We start from the raw sequence: 23,465 nt of genomic DNA, 5'->3' as shown, positions 1-23,465 counted from the left end.
TTTTCAAGGCAATTAGTCAAGAACTAGTTTCCTGATTTTTGAGGTTCCTCCCCCTTTTCACAGCATAAAAGTTGAGAAAGTAGAGGTGGAGGTGGAAGGGACTTGATGGGGTTTCTTTGTGGAGTTACTGCAGCCTGTGAGTCCCAGTCACCTGGAGAATGGCAGGACTATCGCCTTGACCTCAAATTTACAGAGTCGGGTCCAGTGAGGAAATTCAGAGAGGGTGACATACATTTGCTGCAGAAAGCATGCAAGTTCCAGGGTCCTGGGGCAGCAGTCAGAACAGAGGATGGAGGTGTACCTCCACTCTTATCGATGGTGGGGTAAGGACAGGGAGAGGTTGGTCTGGACCCATGTGGAGTCTCATCCAGGACTGCCTGGGAGAGAAGGGTCTCACTCGTCAAGGTCGGCAGTGAAGAGGTCTGGCAGAGACTTGGGTGGGGGTGGGGAGCAGCCTGCTGGAGAAGGGGCCCGGCAGCAGCAGGAGCCAGTGGGGGCCTCAAGAGGCCCGGGCGAGCCCACAAGGTAGTCATGTGTGGAATGTGTCGGGCTTGCAGGCCATGGAGCCAACTCATGACGGTACAGACTCCAGCCATGCGACCTCCTCCCTGTCCATACACTGCCCCCTGCCCCACCCCTGGCTGCAAGAATATGAGCACATGAGCCAGCCTGGCTTCATCTCCACTGGGAGGCTCAGGCCTTAAGGGGACAGGCACGGTGCCGGGGTCCTGTTCTTGACCAAAGATGGCAGTGTGGACTCATCTGGTAGGCTACATCTTCTGCTCATTTGAGCACTAGTCTCCATCCACTGGCAGGAAGTTTTGCATCTGAGTAGAAGTTAAAAAACAATAGGTGACAGAAAAGTTTCGTTTTGATTACATTCCAGAGTCATCCACGCTCAGCGTGCAGTTTACATGCATGTTTCCCCAAATTCTTTGATGTCTGACCACCTGGTGCTTCAAACGTGGTCCCTGCATTTTCTTTGATCTGCCATACTGTCCAACACTTGACTGGGGAGGTATCTGCCGGCTGGGCAGGGGGACTGGCTAGGGCCAGGCTCTCAAACCACGCCATCCAGACTGTCTCACCCACTGCGGTGTGTACCCAGGGTACTGACTGTTCTGCTTTGGCTCCATGTTTATCATTCCTACAGGGAGGAGTCAGCCGACTGATCCACAAAATTTGCGCATTCCAAGGAGTTAAATGTACAAACAGTGCTGTTTTCAGAGGAGCACTGTAAATCTTATTTCAACGACATCTGCTGGACACTCAGTGAAGAACCGTATGTGTGATTTTCAAAGTGTATTTTGTCAATTATTATTTTATTTACTTTATTATGTTTTCAAGCACACATTTCAAGCTTGGGAGATGTACAGAAAGATTATCTCTAATTATTAGCAACTCAGTAAGTATTATATGGGTGATATTAAACCAACAAATAAACCATCACAAAATTTAACTTTGAAATTATTGAAAGCTTGGGTTGAGGATCTAATCCATTGATCAGCCTGATGCCCAGAAAAAAAAAAAAAAATCATGACATCTTCCAGGAAATCCATGGAAATAACTGTATTGTCAATGTCATATATATGAAGAGTGATTTAAAAAAGACAGTTTTGACCTACCAAGGTCACGTGACTTTTCTGTACCTTTCTTTTTGGCCACACCAAGCAGCTTGTAGAATCTTAGTGCCCTGACCAGGGATCGAACCTGGGTGCTGGCAGTGAGAGCACCAAGTTCTAACCACTGGACCACCAGGGAATCCCTGTTAACTGTTAAACTTCACTGTAAAAGTATAAATTGAATGGATTATACTCAGAAGGGTTTTATTATGAAGAAATCTGAGTTTAAGTCTTAGAAGTGATCATAGGAACATAGTTGCCTATCAAAATAAATATCCTATGTATAAGCAACGTTGAAACTTCAGGAACACAGGATCATAACGAGCCCTGCCATCACAGTCAAAGTCAAAGAAGAAATGTATACAAGAATACAGAGAATGAGGAAGTTGGGGGAGAGATCTTAAGAAATACGCTGCATATATAATTTTTTTTAAGTTTCAGGCATGCTATAAATCTCCAGCTCAAATGAGAGGCTTTTCTCAAATTGTGGGTAGTGACTATGGGGCACAGGACTAGTTTTGTGGGGCCTGACCTACACTGAACATGACTGGATAGGCTTCCATAATAAAGGCGAAAAAAGGGAGTATGCATCTAATACTACTTCTACGCCAAACCCAATGGAAACTATCATAAAGCAATTTAAACACACACACACACACACACGAACTGGGAAAACAGGAACTGACAGCAAAATTATGGAAGCCAAAAAGCATGGGGACAAGTGGCAAAGGATTTAGTAGATGCAAGAAAGCGGAGACTCGACCAGCAATGGGAAACGCTGAGAAACCATGAGGTGCACAGCTACCCCTTCAAACATCCAGGCACTGAGGCCACCAGACACCTCAGTCGTCGAGGAAGAGAGGCAGCTGAGCTAAGGATGATGGGGAGAAGGTGTTCCAAATACCAATGGAGGCAACTCCCTGGGAGTCCAGCCGTTAGGCCTCGGCATGCTCACTGCGGGGTTCGATCCCTGGGTCGGGGAACTAACACCCCATAAGTCACGCAGCACAGCCCCACCCCCTCAAAAAAAAAAAAAGTGGTAAAGAAAACATATAGCTACAAATAGATCCCTGGATCCTTGCCCCCTCCAACCTGGTCCTCACTCAAGAGAAGTCATGCTGCTTCTCTGGAATAAAAACAGTGGGTCTCTAGACCAGGGGCACCACATACAACCGGGCTCAGGTACAACGAGAGATTAAGTGACCATACATACGTGTGTCCCCTCACCACATACCTTCCCACTCAGCTCCCAGGGGCTGACATCAGACCTCGACTCTCAGTCAGGAGTCAGAGATTCTTCTCTAGGAAACCAGACCAAGAGGAAAGACCTTAAAACATTGACACCTGGCGTTTTTCAAATAACTGCCTACCAAGCACCCTACAGAAAAGGAACCTCTGAGTATACAGGCCCCATCCATTCATGCAGAGCTTCCAATCGAGCGTTCTCACCCCTTTTCTCTTACCTGTGATACACACGCTCACTGGGCATTTAAGGAAAGCCTCCAATGTGCACAGACAGACCCAGATAAACAGAAGAGAGCAACATGGGAGACACAGTGGATTCTTGGGTTCCTCAAAAACGTTAAAAAAAATGTTTAGGGGTGATATTCCACTCAAACCAAAAATAAATGCTATTAAGAACATTTTCTTAAAACTGAAAAAACTTGGAAATTAAAAGACATAATGGCAGGCAAGGGGAAAAAAATCAGTAAGATTGAAAGGTAAAGCCGAAGAACTCTTTCAAAAAGCAGAACAAAATAAGAGATGGAAAACTGGGAGAAAAAAGAAAACAAAGTGGAAGGTCAGGAGAAGGGGTCCAACATCTGAGGACTGGGAGTTCCACAAAGTGCGAAACGCAGCAGCCGAGCGCTTTTTCTAGGACTGAAGAACGTAAGGCTTTGTGTGAAAAGGTTCAGGAGTGCCAAGGACCAAGGACGCAAACACAGCAAGGGACGTCTTCACGGAGCACTGTGGGGAAAAAGAAAGTTCTCAGAGAAAGAGAAAAAGAAAAGTGTCACAGAGTGGCCAGTAGGCCACAGAGCAATGCCTCTGAAGTTCTGAGTGACATCTGACCACATGCTGTTAAACTATCAATGCTGGCAGAAAAGAATAAGGGCATTTTCAGACACTTGTGATTTGATCTCATCTTTATAGGGAAGCTGCTCAAGAATACATGCCACCCAAGGGAGAACGAATCAAGAAAGGGATGACACAGGGCACAGGACATCTAACGTAAGAGGAAAGGGAATGACTGAGATGCGGTATGCCCCAGAAGAGGGCAGGCAGATGGAGCAGAGGAGGGGCTTCACAGCTGTCCAGACCTCAAAGTGGACAACATGCAAGTCAGCAGAACCATCGCCTTTATCAGCAGTGGATGGCTGAACTCAAAGACGGATGCTCCCAACAGGAACAACTCACAGAAGCTTCATGACTTTTTAAAATCAGCTTCTTAGCAAGATCATTGCTTTCTAAAATTGAAAAAGCAGAAATAAAAAGCTGACTGAATCAGAGGAATTCTGTACACTCACACCTACCTAAATGCGCAGATACACAGGAAAGTGCTGACAGATGAGGCCTTTTTAGGGTAGGCGGGTTGCTGGAAAAGAGACGAGATGGACTTTTTGCTATTCACACATTCATTCTTTGACCTGTGTACCACAACTAGGACTTGTTCCAAAATGAAAAAAATACACCCCCCTTTGAAAAAGGACGGAATGAAAAAATCCTGAGCACCAAGGCAAGGAAGTAGTTTTGTTTGTTTAACAGGTAAAACTATGTCTAATATACACATATTGAGTCGATGTTCACCATAAATGTGTTTAACGGATTGTGACAGAAAATGTTTCTTATTGTGGGCTGCAAAGAAATCTGACAGTGCTAAATCGAGCACCTCTGCAACTAAGAAATGTCTTTCCTACAGTATCACACTCAGTGGGTGCTGGGCACTACCATATCTAGGATGCCTGTGCACCAGTGGGCGGCTGTGTGAACGGAACCAGAAAACACCCATCCCTGCGCCAGTGTCCCACGGGCACGGTCCACTCGTGTCTACTAGGCACTACTCCGTAACAACAGTGTCTGGGTGAGCCTCTGGATACCTGAGGATTTGTGGCTTTCCAGGGATGTGGTAAACTATGAAAAACAATAAAGAATTATTTCAAAACAAACCCCAGAAAAATTATTAATAAAATAATAGGTTTATTCCAAGATTTCTTAATATCTTCTGTAACATTCCATTCAGAATGCAGAAAGCCAAAGTTCTTCCCTAAGGATGCGTGCAAATGGAATAATACATTATAAGAAACGCAATTATGTCATTCCCCACCAGATCACTTTTGTTGAAGAACTGCGCAGTTAGCAACCGAGGTGTCCGCTTGTTGAGATCTGCTAGAGATCCCAGGAACTGGGAGCAATGAGCCTTCTCAGGGAGCATAATGAACGCAAGTGCCTGGACTGTCTCATGGGCGAACTGAAAGGACAAACCCTCAGCACTACACTCTCCCCCCTGAGAAATCACACACACAACCATTTTCCTCTCAATATCCTTCAACTTAACAACTTAAAACATCGACACTGCAACTGAGGTCACATGGGCAGCACACACTAGAAGAGTTATACACAAACATTCCCTGTTGACAGGCGTTCAGTTTCAGAGCAACAACGATGCTCTTCACAGTCAAGGGCACAATCACATTTTTAAACATTAAGAGTGGGATGCGCAACAGGCACTTGCACAGTAGCACAGAGCCCTGTTCTTGGTAGAACACCTGAAGGCGCCACTGCTATATATACCCAAACAACTGAACGTTTTACATTAGTAGTTTCCTATACAGAAGCTAAAAAAAAAAGTACCCCACCAAAAACAACCCAGATCAGTATTTCTCTCTTCCTTAATTAACCTTTTTATTCCAGGTACGGCTGGTGAAATCATGAGACTTTGCAGGATGCCTCACTTTGGACTTTTAAACAGTAAGCTCAAAGCAAACCCTAAAATGGATATAGAAATTTGTGAAACAATGACAGTTTCCAAAATTTGAAAAACAGGAGATTTAAGGCAGATGATAACACCAAAAAGAATCAGTCAAGTATCAAAATGGCACCCTGGAAATGGTTAAGACTACAATCTAATCTTCTGTGTTTTCATCATATGGTGAAACTACCCTGTCAGGAGACAATAGATGAGGCACAGCATGATTAGGACAAACCAAGGTGACCCCCTCCGTGTTCACAGGAGAACAGCCTGGGGGCCATGTGGCCTGCACTGCCGCACAGCGAGACTGACCAGCCCCTCAACCCCACTGCATTCCTGGGAAAAGACAGTGCAAGTACTTCCCTAAGAGGTAAAGACTAACAGGAACCTATACACTCACTCTGAAAGATGGGAAAATGTAACAGAAAAGGAGCACTGTATGTTGAGTTTAACAGCTTTTTCACTGGAAGAATTTATTGGTCACACACACACCATAGGAAAACTATCCCCTCCCCCCACAAAAAGGTAGGGCAGAAAATTAGATTCATAAGAGAAGTATACATTCAAAGTAGGCAAATATATGGTGCATGTTTTTAAAACAGAAAACTATGAAAATAATTTCACTATGAAATGCTTTGATTCGCATGTGACTTGGTACTTACTTCATATCAACCAGATCCAACTGCTCTAATAAATCTCTATTATATATGTTTCAGCACAGCTATTTTTTAAAAAAAAATATCTATTTTTAAACCAAAACATGAAATCTGTATTTGTGCATCTATGAACAAATCATCCTCCTTAGTATCTTCAGAGATCCAAGATGCTAACAGATTAATAAAATAATTTTTTAAAAAACATCTCAAGCCACAGATTAACAAATATACTTCTTCAAAGTTTCCTGGATGACACTACTAAAAGTATCTTGTATTAATGTACTCTGGATTCTCAGATATAAATACCAGTCAATGGTTGGTTGGCCATTACATGACAACTGTAATTATCCTTAGAACTGGGTCACAGTATCGAGAATGCCTTATCTTTTCTTAGCTGGAACCCTGTAATCTGACCCTGAAATTCGTAAGTATACCGTTCTCTGTCCATTAAGCAGACACACTGACTTTGCAGTCTATGCTATGTAAGAGGGCAGGTAGCTCTAGCACAGAAGAGACGGTATAATGCGGTGTGGGGGATGACTTCAGGGGCACCGTCCCATTTTTATTTATCCAGACTGTCGCCTTCAGCCCTGCATTGAGGCCTCCTTGTATATCGGTTTCCAGCGTGTCACCAACCATCACACAGTCCCCAGGCTGTACCCCGAGGAGGTCACAGGAGTAATAAAATATGGACGGGGCTGGTTTCTCCTCCTTCTGCTCTCCACCCACAACAATAGCGTCAAAATAGGACTGACAGGCACAAGCCTCAATCTTCTCCCTCTGGGTCTGTCGTTCTCCATTTGTCAGTAAGAGAAGGCGGACCTCCTTTCGAAGTTCAGTGAGCATGGCTTTGACCTCTTCGGCCAGCGTCATGTGCTGTAAACGTGTAGATTTCCACAGGAAATAACATTCTTCAGCTAATTTCCTATTGGCTGCACCGCCTTTGGTTTCCTGGATTGCTTCTTCCCAGTGTGAAGTCCTGAGGTCAGTAATGCACGTATTAGAAGGATGAAAGCATTCCTTGCTGAGTTTAACTTGAACTTTGTTGCAGATGATTTCAGCCTCTTCTTTGTAATGGTATTTTGATTGTAAGAGCTTTATCACCTAAATAAAGGAAAATAACTCCATCAACACACTTCATGTCTTCAATACCCATGTCCTCAGAAGCTGTGAGCCTATAAACCAAGAGCAAAGACGGATTCTAACTCCACTCCTGACTTGGGATGCTCTGTTGCCACATCATTTCTGGTGGGAATTGGTCTTAATAGAAGAGCACCATGGGACTTCCCTGGTGGTCCAGTGGTTAAGAATCTGCCTGTCAATGCAGGGGACATGGGTTCAATCCCTGGTCCAGGAACTAAGATCCCACATGCCGTGGGGCAACAAGGCCCAAGTACACCACAGCTCCTGAAGCCCGTGCGCCTAGAGCCTATGCTCCGCAATGAGAAGCCCACGCGCCACACCTAGAGAGTAGCCCCCACTCTCTGCACCTAGTGGAAGCCCGCTCGCAGCAACGAAGACCCACACAGCCAAAAATAAATAATTAAAAGTTCAAAACACAAACAAACAAAAAAAACCCACCAGAGTGAAGATTTCTCAACATTTCCAGACAATTCATTCACACACACACACTCCCTCCCCACCCCCTGCCCCTATTTCTTCTAAGGAGATTCTTTACATATAGCTAAAAAAATCCCTCATTTGTCAGTTTAAGTCTGTCACCTTTTATTCTGCTCATGAAGACATGAAAATAAAACTGTGCTTATACTTAGTAAAATATATAAAATTTCTAACAACCAATACTTAGACTTTTCCCATATATAAGGCTAGTTCACCTAACGTCTCCTCATCTATATCTATTTTATCTTTTGAAGGCTTAGGTTAACCACCATATAACAGGAGACCAAATTCTGCACTTTTAAAAACATGTGTGTGTAGTTCCCATGGAATCAAGCATGTTCTGTGATTTCATCAGTCTAATGAAAGTGGTTCTTCCTAACTTACTTTTCCAGATAAAAAACTTCAAGTAGTTCTGAGTCTCCCCCTTTGTCACACTGGTTCTGAATCCTTTATCATAATCCCTCTTAGGATCCCACAGCTCTTTACCTTGGCTTTTCATTATATGAAGTTCTTACCATGTGGCCTGTTTGTTAACATTTTCTAAGACTCTGATGTGGCAAGCATCATGCTCAAAGCTCACATATGCTATTTCTAATCTCTTCTGCAACTCCCCAAGGGAGCTTCCTTCTTGAGATGAGAGAAAGGAAGTTTAGAACCGATAAAGAACTTGCCCCAACTGAGGCTGAAGCCCATACTTGCCTACCTCCACAGGCCACATGTGTCCCTTCATACTGTGTATTCAGCGCTGAAGACTGGTCCCCTTGTTCTCATGACATTCTCTGATGAGGACAATAGTCATCACAAACGCTGGGGAGTGCCCTGAGAACCACATGAAAAACTGGCACTAAACGGTAAGAAGCAACCCCAGTGTTGTCGGGTGAAGAGGGCAGAGAAAGAAACATTTACACCAAGGCATTCCCAAGCCCAGAGCTGGGGACGGGAGGAGGATAAGGTCATTCTAGAAAGAAGGAACAGCACAAAGACACAGTATTTGGGATTCTGTGAACTGGGAAAGCTGGAAGCTGAGTTCAGCCAGAGTGCAGACCGTGTGAGAGAGGGTGCCAGGTGAGGCTGAGCAGTGCCACCAAATCCCCCAGCACGCCTCACTCCCACAGGCACCAGTGGCGTCCTCTGCAGGGACCTGGGCTTCTCGGCCTAAGGGCCGTATCTCTCCACACGGGCACCCGTGCGTATAGGCTGGAGCCAGAGCATAGCCCGAGGAGTAGGTCTCAACCAGTAAAAAGCAGAAATTGGTGGGTAAATATCACAGCTTTTTTGCCCCTTCGGAGGGAGAGTGAACTATGTCTGCGTTTGTCTCCTAGAGTCCCAAGCCATGCGCACTGTTACCTGCTCCTCAGCACGGTTTGAATTAGCTACTTCCCCTTTCCCGTCAGACTCCGCCATCCCCTGCAGTGCTTCCTAAGGTCACCTGCCAAGTGAATTACTTGAACTTGGGAGTGTAAATAATTCAATTACTTGAAGTACTTGAAGTCTCTGTACTGGGGACTTCCGGGGAAAGTCGATCAGCCGCAGCACTTCTGGATCTTTGAGGATGAGCGCAATACACACAGTTGGGGCTAAAATCTTTCTGTTGTTGAAGCAAAGCAGTCAAACAAGTGTTCCCTAAACTCTACAGGGAATAAATGATCTGCTATTCATGCCAGACACACAGGTCACCTGCTGAAAAGGGGAAAGATCTGAATAGACCCCTTCTTCCTGTAATAGCTAAGAAAAGCCTTACTAGTCCAATGAAAATATACCAACCCTAAGAATTTTAGGTAAAGGCAAAACACTGAAATGTTGCTTTATCAAGTCAAATTTCAATGAACCAATCAAACCTTTTCAATCACCATCTTTTCTAGCAATGTCAAGTGACTTACTCCAGTGCTATGAAGGTCACTGTACAGGTTCAGCAATGCTGCTGCTACTCAACAGAAGGACACAGGCCTCGAGGACTCCACAGCACTCCTGATTCAACAGGGACCAGCTCACTGTTCACTGGGTTAGAGCTCCCAACAAAGATCCAGCTTCCTGTAAGCTATAATTGGCAATTCATTAAATACCTTCCTGGGATGTGAACAAGCCAATTAGCTCACCTTAAAGAGAGATTCTTGCAGAGGCATGGCACATGGATCCCAAGTTTCAAAACTACTTCCCATTACATTCCTTGATTTAACTTTGCCACAATGACTAATTACACATTCATCTGGAGTAACCAGTGGTATTTAAACAGTAATAACATCTTTGGGGGAAAAAGTTTATCAGTCGTTTGAATATTATTATTAGTTCAATCAGAAATAACACCTAAAGTGAATTAGTCCACATCATTGGTGCAAACTCACCAAACATCTGCACTGAGAAAAGGGAAGTTTTAATTGAACTAGATAGAGATGGAGAAAAAAGATCTCTAATTTAAAGGTATGACGACACCTTGTGTAAGGGCCTGCAATCTTGTGTAAGGGCATCTTGGGCAGGCCTGAGGAGGGTTCTGAGGAGAATGAGGCCATCAGACACCTACAGGCCTGATGAAGAGAGACGGGAGAGCGATATAAACTCAAACGCCACCTCCTTCAAGACTCGATTTAAGGTTATACCCCAACACATATAGAAAGGAAACCCTGCACTACCTCCTGCTTTCCAGACCCAGAATTAAAGTTACCACCGTCAGTACTAATGTGTGTGCTAAGCTGCTTCAGTCGTGTCCGACTCTGCAACCCTATAGACTATAGCCCGCCTGGCTCCTCTGTCCGTGGGATTCTCTAGGCAAGAATACTGGAGTGGGTTGCCATTTCTCACTCCAGGGAGTACTAATGTTGAGATACGATTTAAAAAGACTTTTTCTGAGGCCTCGTCTGGGAGCCATATAACACACATGGTTAAGATATGAAGTGGATGAATTCTAAATAAAACTAACTCACAAATACATGCTCACAAAACATGACGGCTGCATACAGACTAACCAAGTCAAACAGTTTTCTTGTTTTTAGTTCAAGACTTTGTTCAAATATCATGTACTCCATATGGCCTAACCTCACCAACCTATTTTGAAACTGCAATTCTTTCTCCCCTCCACCTAACACATTTGTAAATAAAAGCACATTTATTATGTTCACTGTCATCCCCATTGGAAAGTAAACTCAAACATGCAGGAATATTTTTTGCTTTGTTCTCTGAGAAACCCCAATCTTCTGGAGGCTTCTGCTTGAGTTGTTGTTTAGTTGCTAAGTTGAGTCTGACTCTTTTGCAACCCCATGGACTGTAAGTCTCTCCAGGTTCCTCCATCCATAGATTTCTGCTTGAGTGGTGACACTGAAATACAGGCCTGAAGTGGGTGGAAAAAAGTAGTTTTCCCAGATGACTAAAAAAAAAACAGTAATAAAGCTGATAGTCAATATTTTGTAATAACTGTAAATGGAAAGTAACCTTTAAAACCTATATAAAAAATTTTAAAAGGAGGTTGGAAAAAGAAAAAATATTAGAGCTGATATTTAGTCAGTATGGGCTTCGCTGGTGGCTCAGACAGTAAAGAATTCACCTGTAATGCAGGAGACCAAGGTTCCATTCCTGGGTCATCCCCTGGAGAAGGGAATAGCAACCCACTTTGGTATTCTTGCCTGGAGAATCCCATGGACAGAGGAGCCTAGTGGGCTACAGTTTATGGGTTGCAAAGAGTTGGACAGAACTGAGTGACTAACACACAAACACATAGTCAGTACATGACTCCTTCTCCACAAACCCAAGGCAATGACTGGACTTTTCCCCCTTCCTCCTTTCATAAGTCATTCAGAGTGACTCAGAAAGCTGGTATGTTACTTTTAACTAGGCCATCATCTATGGCTGTCATACTCTTATGGGATAAAGCGATCCTAGATCCTTGTATAGTTAAGCCTTGTATCAGTTTTGTTCAGTCGCTCAGTTGTGTCCGACTCTTTGCGACATTTCACAGGATGTTTACAAAGGAAACAGAAAGAGAAACAAGTCTGGAAAAATGAACTTTTATCCATTCATTCAACATTCATTCAACATTTACCATGTGTCAAACAAGATGAATATGACAGTTTGTCTCCTCTTTAGAAGCTCACTACTGGAACTTCCCTGGCAGTCCAGTGGTTAAGAAAGCAAGTTTCCAATGCAAGGGACAAGTGTCCAATTCCTGGTCAGAGAACTAAGATCTTACAAGCCTCACAGTGAGCTGCCCTGCTCCCCCGCAAAAAAGGAAACTCACTGTTTAGTTGTGGGCATCTGAGCTGCAAAAATTAATTGTAGTATCCTTTGACAAGAACATGAAAAAACATATGAACAAAATACAGAGCTGGTATAAGAAAGGGTGTAAAGACCAAGGAGAAATACAATCTGATTTTTGTCTTGAAAATTTCGCTGCGGTAGGAATGTGGTGGATGAAGCAGACACAGTAAGCCTGGAATCAAGATCACAGCAACAGTCTAGACGAGCAACAAGCCCAACTTTAACTAAGACAAGGGCATCAGGGATATGCAGGAGGGCACAGACTTGGAGACAGAGTGGACAGTGGTACAATTCTGGAACACTGGACTCTATGTACTTCTCATACATTACATTAACCCTAGCCGACAGGGTTTCTGAGAACTCATAGCACTACTCAAAATATCACTATTGAGAGATCTGAGGGTTAGAGGGGTTAAATAACTTGTTTGGGTGCTTTCACCTAGGTATGGAAGAAAACTGTGATTCAAACTCAACTGTCTCATTTTATGTATATATTTATTTATATTTATTTTTTGGACAAGCCACATGGCTTGTGGGATATTAGTTCCCCGCCCAGGGATTGATCCCCCACCCTTGGCTGAAAACAGAGTCCTAACTGTGGACATGAGTTTGAGTGAACTCCGGGAGTTGGTGATGGACAGGGAGGCCCGGCGTGCTGTGATTCATGGGGTCTCGGAGAGTCGGACACAACTGAGTGACTGAACTGAACTGAATTGAACCACTAGGTCGCCAGGGAATTCCCTCAACTGCCTGATTTTTAATGCCTACACTCTTGGCCTATAGCAAGAATTGGACTAAAACAAGGATTTAATTACAACACATTGGACTTGGCCTGTCAAGAACACACAGGTAAATATGTACAGTCTGCAGGGAGATACTGGAGGCAATATATCAGGTTATGGTGTCCCTGAGGTCACGATCAAAGGTGTGAAGATGGAAAGGTCAGTCAATACTGTGTAATGCCTCAGTAAAGTTATTAAAATAGACTTAAAATGTCCAGAATTCTATCAATTTAGGAGGTGCGTAATGATTTTTTTTTTTTACTTAAAAAATGGGCATATCTCTGCTTTCTTTTTTGCAAAAATTGTATAAAAAATTGTTAACATTTTTCCAATGTATATTTTGGAGAATCACTCTGCTAAACTATTATACACATTAACTCAATTAATTCCCAAAAGTAGTCTTTTGAAGTTGGCCCTAGTGTCGTACTGTAACACAGATGAGAAACTCAGGCTCTGCGCTTAATTATCTGCCCCAGATCTCAGAGCAAACTGTGGATGGAGCCAAGATTCACACCCAAGAAATGTGCAAGCTGACTACATACGATGAAAGATTGATTATACTTTTATGGAAAATAAGAGACATTAAACAAAGACATCTTCATTAAAAAAAAATAAACAAACAAGAGTACTGGACAGATCCGAAAACGCACCAGGAGTGTAATGCACCAAGAAAGAGGACGAAGAGGCTGAAGATCCAGGGAGACACAACTTAACTACCAAAGCATGAAGTGGGCGGGGCACGAAGGACTGGAAGGATCAGGTTCCGAAAGAGCGCTTTTCAGATATGGTAATCCTTCGTTAATTTCCCTTAAAGGTGAATGCAGAAGAACGCAAGCAAGGGTTTCTTCGGGTCTCGGAAGGGACGGGAAAAGGCTGAAAGAGCATCAGTAGGTACGGGAAGCGGAGGGTGCCGCGTCTGTGCAAGAGCTCGTGAATGTAAACGTGCTGAGGGTCACACTCACCGCGGGGACACCTGAGTGAAGTGCTCAGGCGCCAAGGTCCAGCGCACACCGCGCCGGGGGCCCACACTCGCGCGGCCGGGCCGGGAGAGCTGGGTGCGCGCGCGTCCCGGCCGCTCCAAGCCCAGCCGGCAGGAAGCCAGGCGCCCCGCGCGCCGCCGCCGCTCAGCGCCGCCGCAACCCTGCCCTCGTGGCAGCTCTGCGACACCCTTCCGGGAGCCCGCGCGCCGCCAGCGCCATCCGCGCGGGGCGGCGGGTGAGGGGCCCCGACGCGCGAGGGGCCGACGGGGCAGCGCCAGGGACGCGAGGGGCGAGCGCGCGGAGCCCGCCGGAGCGAAGCAGGAGCCGGGACGTTACCTCCAACATGCCCTTCCGACTCGCGCCGGCCGTGTCGATGAGCGTGTTGTCCAGGTCGAAGAAGACCGCCCGCACTCGGCTCAGCCCCATGCCGCCGCCGCCAGCGCGACCCGCAAACTAGCCGCCGCCACTGCCGCCGCCACTGCCGCCGCCACTGCCGCCGCCACTGCCGCCGCCACTGCCGCCGCCACTGCCGCCGCCACTGCCGCCGCCACTGCCGCCGCGCCTGCGCGAACCTGGCCCGCGGGCGGGGAAGGCGGGGGCGGAGCCGGGAGGCAGCCCGACCCTTCCGCACCGGCGCTCAGCTCCCGCGAGAGGTCTGCAGGCCTGAAGCCTCCCGAACGCCGACGTCCCGCGAGACCCCGGCATCGCGCTCTCTGAGGTGTGCGGAGGACTCCTCGCGGTTCTACGGCTCTTCTGAGTGGGGCGTGTGAGGGGTGGTCGGGAGCGCGGCCGCATCCTTTGTGCCTGTCACTGCTTAACTCGCAGACCTATCAGTAACCTCAGAGATGCAGATGGCACCACCCTTTTGGCAGAAAGATAGGAGGAACTGAAGAGCCTCTAGATGAAAGTTAAAAGAGGAGAGTGAAAAAGTTGGATTAAAACTTAACATTCAGAAAACTGAGATCATGGCATCCGGTCCCATCACCTCATGGCAAATAGATGGGGAAGCAATGGAAGCACTGAGAGACTTTATTTTCTTGGGCTCCAATATCACTGCAGATGGTGACTGCAGCCATGAAATTAAAAGACGCTTACTCCTTAGAAGAAAAGTTATGACCAACCCAGATGGCATATTAAAAAGCAGAGACATTGATTTCCCAACAAAGGTCCATCTAGTCAAGACTGTGGTTTTTCCAGTAGTCATGTATGGACGTGAGATAATTGTAAACAATTGTAGATCTGATTGGAAAGGGTGATACTTATCTGATATCGAAGGAGACATATATTTTGTAGGGGAAAACCAAAATTTTTTCCAACTTTGTGAAGGGCCCTAAGGTACAAACATGCACATAGGTGAAGATCAAGAACTACTTCTTGGATGAGTCGCGGAGCATTTGACTTTAGAGTCCTTAGCTCACTTTATGGGAATGAGGATTGGGAAGTATTGATACCATAGAAACAGGACTCCGTAGGATGAGAACATGATGTGAGGCCATGACCTATGCACCGTGATATTTCATCTCTTATTCCAGCGTGAAACAGGGATTCTAAAAAGTAAGGCAAAAGTTTGTCTTTTGGAGACAATGGAAATTAGTGTGCAAAATGCAGTGCGCCACATGACTAAACAAAACAATGGCAGTGTGATCCTAGGCAAATTACTTAGGTAATAAACAAACTACAGATCTCTGAATAGCATTATGGATAAATAAAGCAATTCAAAAGAATAAGATAAACCTATATACAATCCCATCAGTTCACGGAAAAAGGATGGGGAAACAGTGGAAACGGTGTCAGACTTTATTTTTTGGGGCTCCAAAATCACTGTGGATGCAGCCATGAAATTAAAAGACGCTTACTCCTTGAAAGGAAAGTTATGACCATACCTAGATAGTATATTAAAAAGCAGAGACATTACTTTGCCAACCAAGGTCCATCTAGTCAAGGCTATGGTTTTTCCTGTGGTCATGTATGGATGTGAGAGTTGGACTGTGAAGAAAGCTAATCATCGAAGAATTGATGCTTTTGAACTGTGGTGCTGGAGAAGACTCTTGAGAGTCCCTTGGACTGCAAGGAGATCCAACCAGTCCAATCTAAAGGAGATCAGTCCTGGGTGTTCATTGGAAGGACTGATGCTAAAGTTGAAACTCCAATACTTTGGCCACCTCATGCGAAGAGTTGACTCACTGGTAAAGACTCTGATGCTGGGAGGAATTGGGGGCAGGAGGAGAAGGGGACGACAGAGAATGAGATGGAAGGATTGCATCACCGACTCGATGGAGGTGAGTTTGAGTGAACTCTGGGAGTTGGTGATGGACAGGGAGGCCTGGCGTGCTGTGGTTCATGGGGTCGCAAAGAGTCGGACACGACTGAGCCACTGAACTGAACTGATATACAATCACATGTTATGATCCTTTGATGTATTTGGTGAAAAACATAATCTGCATACAGAGATTTTTTTTTTCCTTTTTTTTCTTTTTCGCTCAGTCCTGACTGTTTGCCACCCAATGGACTATACAGTCCAGGGAATTCTGCAGGCCAGAATACTGGAGTGGGTAGCCTTTCCCTTTTCCAGGGGATTTTCCCAACCCAGGGATCGAACCTGTGTTTGATACATACACACATAGTGTTTGATACATACACACATAGTGCAATAATATTTATGAAAAAGATTCCCTTGCATATAAAACCATATAAAATGGTTTGTAAGGATCAACTCCCACTTTTTAACACTTCCATTAAGAAGAGGAACGTTATAGAAGGAAGGTTTAGGACTGCGCTTTAGGTTCTTCTATTCCCATTTTTTATTTTACGCACTTACTTCGAAATTTTTACAAGGAGAACGTTATGTCTGTAAAGAATAACTAAATGAGGTGTACCAGGTTCTCCAAACCCTTACATGAGAACCATGCTTCTGGATGATCCCCTCAAAGGTAAAATCTGCCACTTAAAACACAGGGGAAATCTGTGCCTTTTGTGTGCGGGGGTGTGTGTGAGTGTGTGTGTGTCTGTGAACAAGCCAGATTCTCCCAGTCAATTGTGAGTCATGTAAGCACTCATATCATTCGCCTTTAAGAAGTGCTTCTTGTATTAACTAAATCCTGAGAGGATGGGTGCCAGGGACACATTTGGGGCTAGTTAGAGCATGGCATCTGGTCCCATCACTTTATGGCAAATACATGGGGAAACACTGGAAACAAGAGGCTTTATTTTTTTGGGCTCCAAATTACCGCAGATGCTGATTGCAGCCATGAAATTAAAAGACGCTTGCTCCTTGGAAGAAAAGCTATGACCAACCTAGATAGCATATTAAACAGCAGAGACATTACTTTGCCAACAATAGTCTGTCCAGTCAGAGCTATGGTTTTTCCAGTAGTCATGTATGGATGTGAGAGTCAGAGTATAAAGAGAGCTGAGTGCTGAAGAACTGATGCTTTTGAACTGTGGTACTGGAGAAGACTCTTGAGAGTCCCTTGGACTGCAAGGAGATCCAGCCAGTCCATCCTAAAGGATATCAGTCCTGAATATTCACTGGGAGGACTGATGCTGAAGCTGAAACTCCAATACTTTGGCCACCTGATGTGAAGAACTGACTCATTGGAAAAGACCCTGATGCTGGGAAAGATTGAATGTGGGAGGAGAAAGAGACAACAGAGGATGAGATGGTTAGATGACATCACTGACTTGATGGACATGAGTTTGAGCAAGCTCAGGGAGTTGGTGAAGGACAGGGAGGCCTGGCATGCAGCAGTCCATAGGATTGCAAAGAGTCGGACGTGACTGAACGACTGACCTGAACTGAACTGAGACTACCACGTGACTGCCAAGGACTCTCTAGCATTCAGGTGAGAGCAGCCCAGGTTCAAACAGACTTGCTTGGAACTTCTCCAGGAAACCGATGGGTAGTGGAGAGGGGCGCTCTGTCCAATAGCTCTTTTCTGATCTTCTGTGCTGTTTGAGAACCTGGTCTTTATTCCTGAAAATGTGCCTTAGTCCCTCAAGGTTGCACTGGAGGCGGAGCAGGAGGTGGGGCAAGACCCTGTGTCCAGTCCCAGGGGCCAAGGTTGGAGTCGCGGCCTGACCTGGAGAGAGAGAGATCTGTCGCCCTGCAGGGCATGGCTTAGAGCATGAGCCGCCTTTGGCATCGGGTCAAGACCAGGAACCAAGCTTGGCTGGGTGGCAGGGCAGAGCACAGAGCCCCGTCTCGAGTTGCACACAAGGCTCCACTACCTCCACCAGTATCACAGTCTGAGAACCAACTGGCCCAGTGGCCCCACTGCCACACCGACTGCCTGGAGCCACCACTGTCTTGGGCCTTCAGGCAGTTGGGCTGGAAGGTGGGCTCACACCCCTGGATCTTCCTGCTGCTCTCCATGGTGTTAATGGCTGTTCTCAGCAGTGGCCTGATTTACCTGCACCAGGATGAAGAAGAAGACCTCGAGGAGCAGTACACCCCAGTAGGGAACCCTGCCAAGGCTGAGCGATGCTTTGTGCAGGAACAGTTCACCGCCAACAACTCTCTCATCTTCTCCATCTCCAGGAAGAGCACCGAGGTCAATTATGCCTCCATCCTAGTGGTCTCCAACACCGAGACACCGCTGGAGCCGGAAATCTGGTCCCAACACTTCATGGCAAACAGATGGGGAAACAGTGGAAAAAGTGACAGACTTAATTTTTGGGGTCTCCAAGACAGTTAGAACTGGACATGAACAAAAGACTGGTTCCAAATAGGAAAAGGAGTACGTCAAGGCTGTGTATTGTCACCCTGCTTATTTAACTTATATGCAGAGTACATCATGAGAAATGCTGGCTGGAAGAAGCACAAGCTGGAATCAAGATTGCCAGGAGAAATTTCAATAACCTCAGATGTGCAGATGACACCACCATTATGGCAGAAAGTGAAGAAGAACTAAAGAGCCTCTTGATGAAAGTGAAAGAGGAGAGTGAAAAAGTTGGCTTAAAACTCAACATTCAGAAAACTAAGATCATGGCATCTGGTCCCATCACTTCATGGCAAATAGATGTGGAAACAGTGACTGACTCTATTGGCTCCAAAATCACTTTAGATGGTGACTGCAGCCATGAAATTAAAAGATGCTTACTCCTTGGAAGGAAAGTTATGACCAACCTAGATAGCAGATTTAAAAGCAGAGATAGTACTTTGCCAACAAAGGTCCGACCAGTCCAAGCTATGGTTTTTCCAGTAGTCATTTATGGATATGAGAGTTGGACTATAAAGAAAACTGAGCACCGAAGAATTGATGCTTTTGAACTGTGGTGTTAGAGGACTCTTGATAGTCCCTTGGACTGCAAGGAGATCCAACCAGTCCATCCTAAAGGAAATCAGTCCTGAATATTCACTGGAAAGACTGATGCTGAAGCTGAAACTCCAATACTTTGGCCAAGCCTCATGTAAAGAACTGATTCATTGGAAAAGACCCTGATGTTGGGAAAGATTGAAGACGGGAGGAGAAGGAGTTGACAGAAGATGAGATGGTTGGATGGCGCCACCGACTCAACGGACATGAGTTTGAGTAAGCTCTGGGAGTTGGTGATGGACAGGGAGGCCTGGCGTGCTGCAGTCTTTGGGATTGCAAACAGTTGCACATGACTGAGTGACTGAACTGAACTGAACTGAGGTGTTGACTCTGAGCCATCCCAAGAGTGCCTTCCACATTTCAGGGAATTGCCAAACAGTGAGTTACCAGGTTGCTCATGGGAATCTTCTTTCTCTGCCTAGGTCACATGGTGCCTTAACCGCAGGCTTCTTAGGGGTCACCTCTCACTGTCAGACTGGAGTGTTGAGTCGGTCTGCCATTTTTATGCCTTTAGTTGCAAGGTGAGATCACTGGGGAAAAAGGAACGCCTTTCTGTCACCCGGTGACTCTCAGTACCCCCATTCTACGGTAGGAGGCTAAGAGTGGGTGCTGGTACATCCTGGGAGCCTCTCTCAGACTCACCCCTTGGCTACATTCTCAGAAAGTGGAAAATTAGATCCTACAAAAGGCCTGGCCCCAATACAAACTGGGGGAACCCAAAAAAATGGCCTTTGAATGGCACAGTAGCTTTTGCCAAAAGCAGGGAAAGGACTCACCAACCTACAAAATGCCAATATAAAGGACAGTTCATGATTGCTTAAGGAAAAGAAAACGCGTGTTTTTAGTTAAAAAAAAAAAAAAAGGTATGAGAAATGAAATTGCAGTTTATTAGGAAAAAAGTAAGTCTGACTTATGGGTAGCTGTTTCTAAATTAACAAAGTTATTTTAAAAGAGATGGAGAAGTTTTATGGAAAGTAGACCCAAAGAAAAGAGTTTTGTAGAAGTTTTCTTGAGATGTTGAACTGCCTTTGATCATGGATTTTAAGTTTCTTTACCTCTGAAGTGATCTGTTCTATGTTTACCTTTGAAATCTTTTGTTAACTTTGGCTAAGCGAGTAACTGTTGTTTCACAATGACCTACATGATCCTGTCTGACTGTTACGGATCCTGCTGATATTTTTGGCAAAACTTCCTAAAATTAAATTCTAATGCAGTTCTTTTGACCTTTAGCTGACTTTGGGATCCTTCATAGGGCCCCTGAGACAACCCCAAAAGAGGCATTAAACTGCATGGGTTCGTTTGACATGCTAAATTACATGGGATGTATTGTTGGAGAAGTGATACATCTTGTCAGGTTACTGTATGGTTGGTGGTACTAATATAGATATCCTAAAATCATGTGGAATTCATAAAGGTCTGATATGTCCTGATAAAATATTGTCAGTGATAATTCTAGTTATCATATTAAAGTGTTACATGTCACAGCAATGACCAGGTTGCTTTGCCAATTGCAATGCAAGAGATTTTAAACGTGCCTTCTCTGGTTTCACTCTGATGCCTTTGGAAGACTACTGCTAGTGCTTCAAGATTTATGGAAAAGACTTTCTCAAGATTAAGCAGAGAAATCAATTTTGTTATTAACAGCAAACTGGTACCAGACTGGAACTTGGTTTTCTCTCTCTGTTAAGAGAACAAAGGTTTCTTAGAACGGGACTCTTGATGACAGATTGTGAATTTCTTTGCCTTAAGTGATTTGGATTTGTTTTAAAAATCTTTTGTTACTTTGGTAAAGTAAATAAGTATTATTTCACAGTGATCCATGAAGACTATGGTACCTGTAGAGAAAGATCATCCTGTTTCTACAAAATTAACCCCTCACTGTCAAACTATGGCTATCCTGATGTCCTTGAAACGTGGCAGTAGTCTACTTCGAAACTGGGAAATTCAAACTGGGTAAGCAGTAGCTGTAAATCAAACAGGGCTATGGGAAATCCAAGATGGCCACTTGGGTTTTCCCAGCTCCCTGATGAACATCATTTTCATTTGATGGGATAAAGCCTTCCCCGGCTACAGGGTTAATGCCCTCACAATGAAAAATGTTCATGTTTCACTGAACTTTGCCTTCTAGTTTTGTTATTGACTTCTGAGATAGTTCCTTGTTGTTACGTTGTATTGTTAAGATTTTCATCAAGTTGTTAAAAGGACACTCTAATTTTGTTTCTAAAACTTTGTTTCAATAGTCAATCTCTGAATAAAGATCAAATGCTCCATGATGTACAACCAGGAAATTCACACCTGGCTATAATCATTTAACTAAGTCAGATGACCGGGAGTATATTGGGCTATACCTAATGAAAGTTCTTGACTTAACTTCTTGCTTGTAACCTAACTAATAACTACTAGCTATATTAATTTCTATTTCTGTGTTTCCTGTTTCAGAAAATTGTTGTCTCTTACATTACCAAGTATGTGACTGAGCCACTGATGAGCTGATGATAATGTGCAGTGGCTGTGAAGGGGCCCTGTCGACTGAAAACTGGCACTTGCAGACTGCCTCTGCAAAGATTAAATCATGGCCACTATAACTGCTGAACGTCAATACCCCTTGAAAGGAATTCAGAGTGGCTATCAGAAATGAGGCACTCAAACTGTGCTCTGGGAAAAATGGACAAAAGAGGCCTTCAGATAGTCAGATGTTTTCAGGTAAAGATGTGTTCCATTTTATGAGCCCCAGTTCTTGCGTCTTCTCATATCTACAGAAACACTAACATCATGTACCAATGTCTGGTCCCGATTCTCCCGTGTAACCTTTCTTCTTGGCACCGTGATAGCTCTGCTCTACCTTTGTGCATCGTTAGCCCTCTTGTTAAGTTTGTTTCTTTGAGAATGCAGCAAATGGATCTCCGAATGGTAGCACAAAAATATCACCTGGCCAACAGCCAAGTGTTCACCTGCCCTACTGTTGGCCAATAGAAGCATGAAATCATATGCTCTTGCAAGGGTGGTTAAATTACTTAGACTTTGATAACTGCACCCATGTACTGATAGACTGTGGCAAGGCTACAGAAGGACTGCTGTATGGACCATCTTATCAACTTTGAGAACTCTGTTTATTGGAACACCCAGTCAATTACTGTGAATGGACTGTTTAAAACCTACAATATGTTCTACATTGTTATTTATAGAGACAATAAGACTGCTTGTGTTATTTTGCCTTGTTCCAGTGTTCCTCAGCCTAAACAATCCTGGGGTGGACTATTAGGTAACTGTGAAAAAGTAGTCTTGTTTAGGCTTCAGAGACAAAGCAGAGCAGGCCTCTGACCTTGCTTCTAACCCGCCTGGACACTGCCCTGACTGGGAGTGACTGGGAGTGACCACCTGCTGTGAATGTAAGACTTGCAGAGCCACAGACAAGATGGGGGAGAAATCGTGAGATTGTGGAGCCCCTGGAGGGGGTCTGGCCAGCCAAGCCCCAGGCTTAGTCACTGGGGTCCAGCGGTTAAGAATCCACCTTCCAATGCAGGGTGTGTGGGTTCGATCCCTGGTCAGGGAACTAAGATTCCCGCATCCCATGGGGCAACTAAGCCCCAGTGCCACAACTACTCAGCCCGAATGCTCTGGAGCCCTCAAGCCGCAATGAAGGATCTTGTGTGCCACAACAAAGACAAATAAATACTTAAAAAAAAAAAAAAGAGGCTTTCCCTGTGTTTTGAAGGGTTTTTTCGAATGGGGGTATTGCTCAGTTAATACTGGCAAGATAGAAACAACCAGAAGGGAATCTCAGGCTCCTGAGACATCTGCCATTATCTTTAGGTATACCCACCTACCCTGCCTGGTAAGCTTAAATGAGCCATCCCTGCTGCCTTCTGTGGCCAACCCTTTAACTGTTTACTAGATACCTGCCCCGAGTTAGGGACATCTTCCCAGCAGTTCTTCCCTTTTGTCTTTTATATCCCATCTGTTGGATCCACCCCTATCACTCATAGGTGTTCAGTTGCTCAGCTGTGCCCGACTATTTGCCCAACCCCAATGGACTACAGAACGCCAGGCTTCCCTGTCCTTCCCCATCTCCCAGGGTTTGCTCAAACTCAAGTCGAGTTGGTGATGCCATCCAACCATCTCATCCTCTGTCATCCCTTTCTCTTCCTGCCTTCAATCTTTCCCAGCATCAGGGTCTTTTCTAATGAGTCAGCTTTTCACATCAGGTGGCCAAAGTATTGGAACTTCAGCATCAGTCCTTCCAATGAATATCCTGAACTGATTTCCTTTTGGGTT

At 44.9% G+C, this 23,465-nt stretch overlaps 2 protein-coding genes across 2 annotated transcripts; one reads left to right on the top strand and one right to left on the bottom strand.

Moving 5' to 3' along the window:
• Positions 1 to 293: 293 nt before the first annotated feature.
• On the bottom strand, positions 294 to 14,438 carry LOC148775499 (N-acylneuraminate-9-phosphatase). Its single transcript, XM_088844327.1, has 2 exons — positions 14,212 to 14,438; positions 294 to 7,352 (listed from the first exon to the last, which is right to left on the bottom strand). Exons 1-2 carry the CDS (start codon positions 14,299 to 14,301, stop codon positions 6,696 to 6,698), a joined length of 747 nt encoding a protein of 248 aa, XP_088700453.1. The 5' UTR covers positions 14,302 to 14,438; the 3' UTR covers positions 294 to 6,695.
• Positions 14,439 to 16,177: 1,739 nt separating this feature from the next.
• On the top strand, positions 16,178 to 22,880 carry LOC148775498 (patched domain-containing protein 3-like). Its single transcript, XM_088844328.1, has 2 exons — positions 16,178 to 21,143; positions 21,630 to 22,880. Exon 1 carries the CDS (start codon positions 18,000 to 18,002, stop codon positions 18,567 to 18,569), a length of 570 nt encoding a protein of 189 aa, XP_088700454.1. The 5' UTR covers positions 16,178 to 17,999; the 3' UTR covers positions 18,570 to 21,143; positions 21,630 to 22,880.
• The last annotated feature ends 585 nt before the right edge of the window (positions 22,881 to 23,465 follow it).

Source organism: Moschus berezovskii, chromosome 15, assembly GCF_049115385.1.
Source record: "Moschus berezovskii isolate FMDL1 chromosome 15, NW_MosBer_1.0, whole genome shotgun sequence".
In the NCBI taxonomy this organism is placed as follows: domain Eukaryota; kingdom Metazoa; phylum Chordata; class Mammalia; order Artiodactyla; family Moschidae; genus Moschus; species Moschus berezovskii.
Note: the sequence above shows the minus strand (reverse complement) of the source record. Positions and strands in the feature narration are given on the sequence as shown.

What these genes read in the sequence shown, in the direction of transcription:
- LOC148775498 (XM_088844328.1), top strand. Translation starts at nt 18,000, where the DNA reads ATGAGCCGCCTTTGGCATCGGGTCAAGACCAGGAACCAAGCTTGGCTG.
- LOC148775499 (XM_088844327.1), bottom strand. Translation starts at nt 14,301, where the DNA reads ATGGGGCTGAGCCGAGTGCGGGCGGTCTTCTTCGACCTGGACAACACG. An exon ending in GTCGGAAGGGCATGTTGGAG is followed by an intron (nt 7,353 to 14,211) that starts GTAACGTCCCGG and finishes TCCTTTATTTAG; the next exon opens with GTGATAAAGCTCTTACAATC.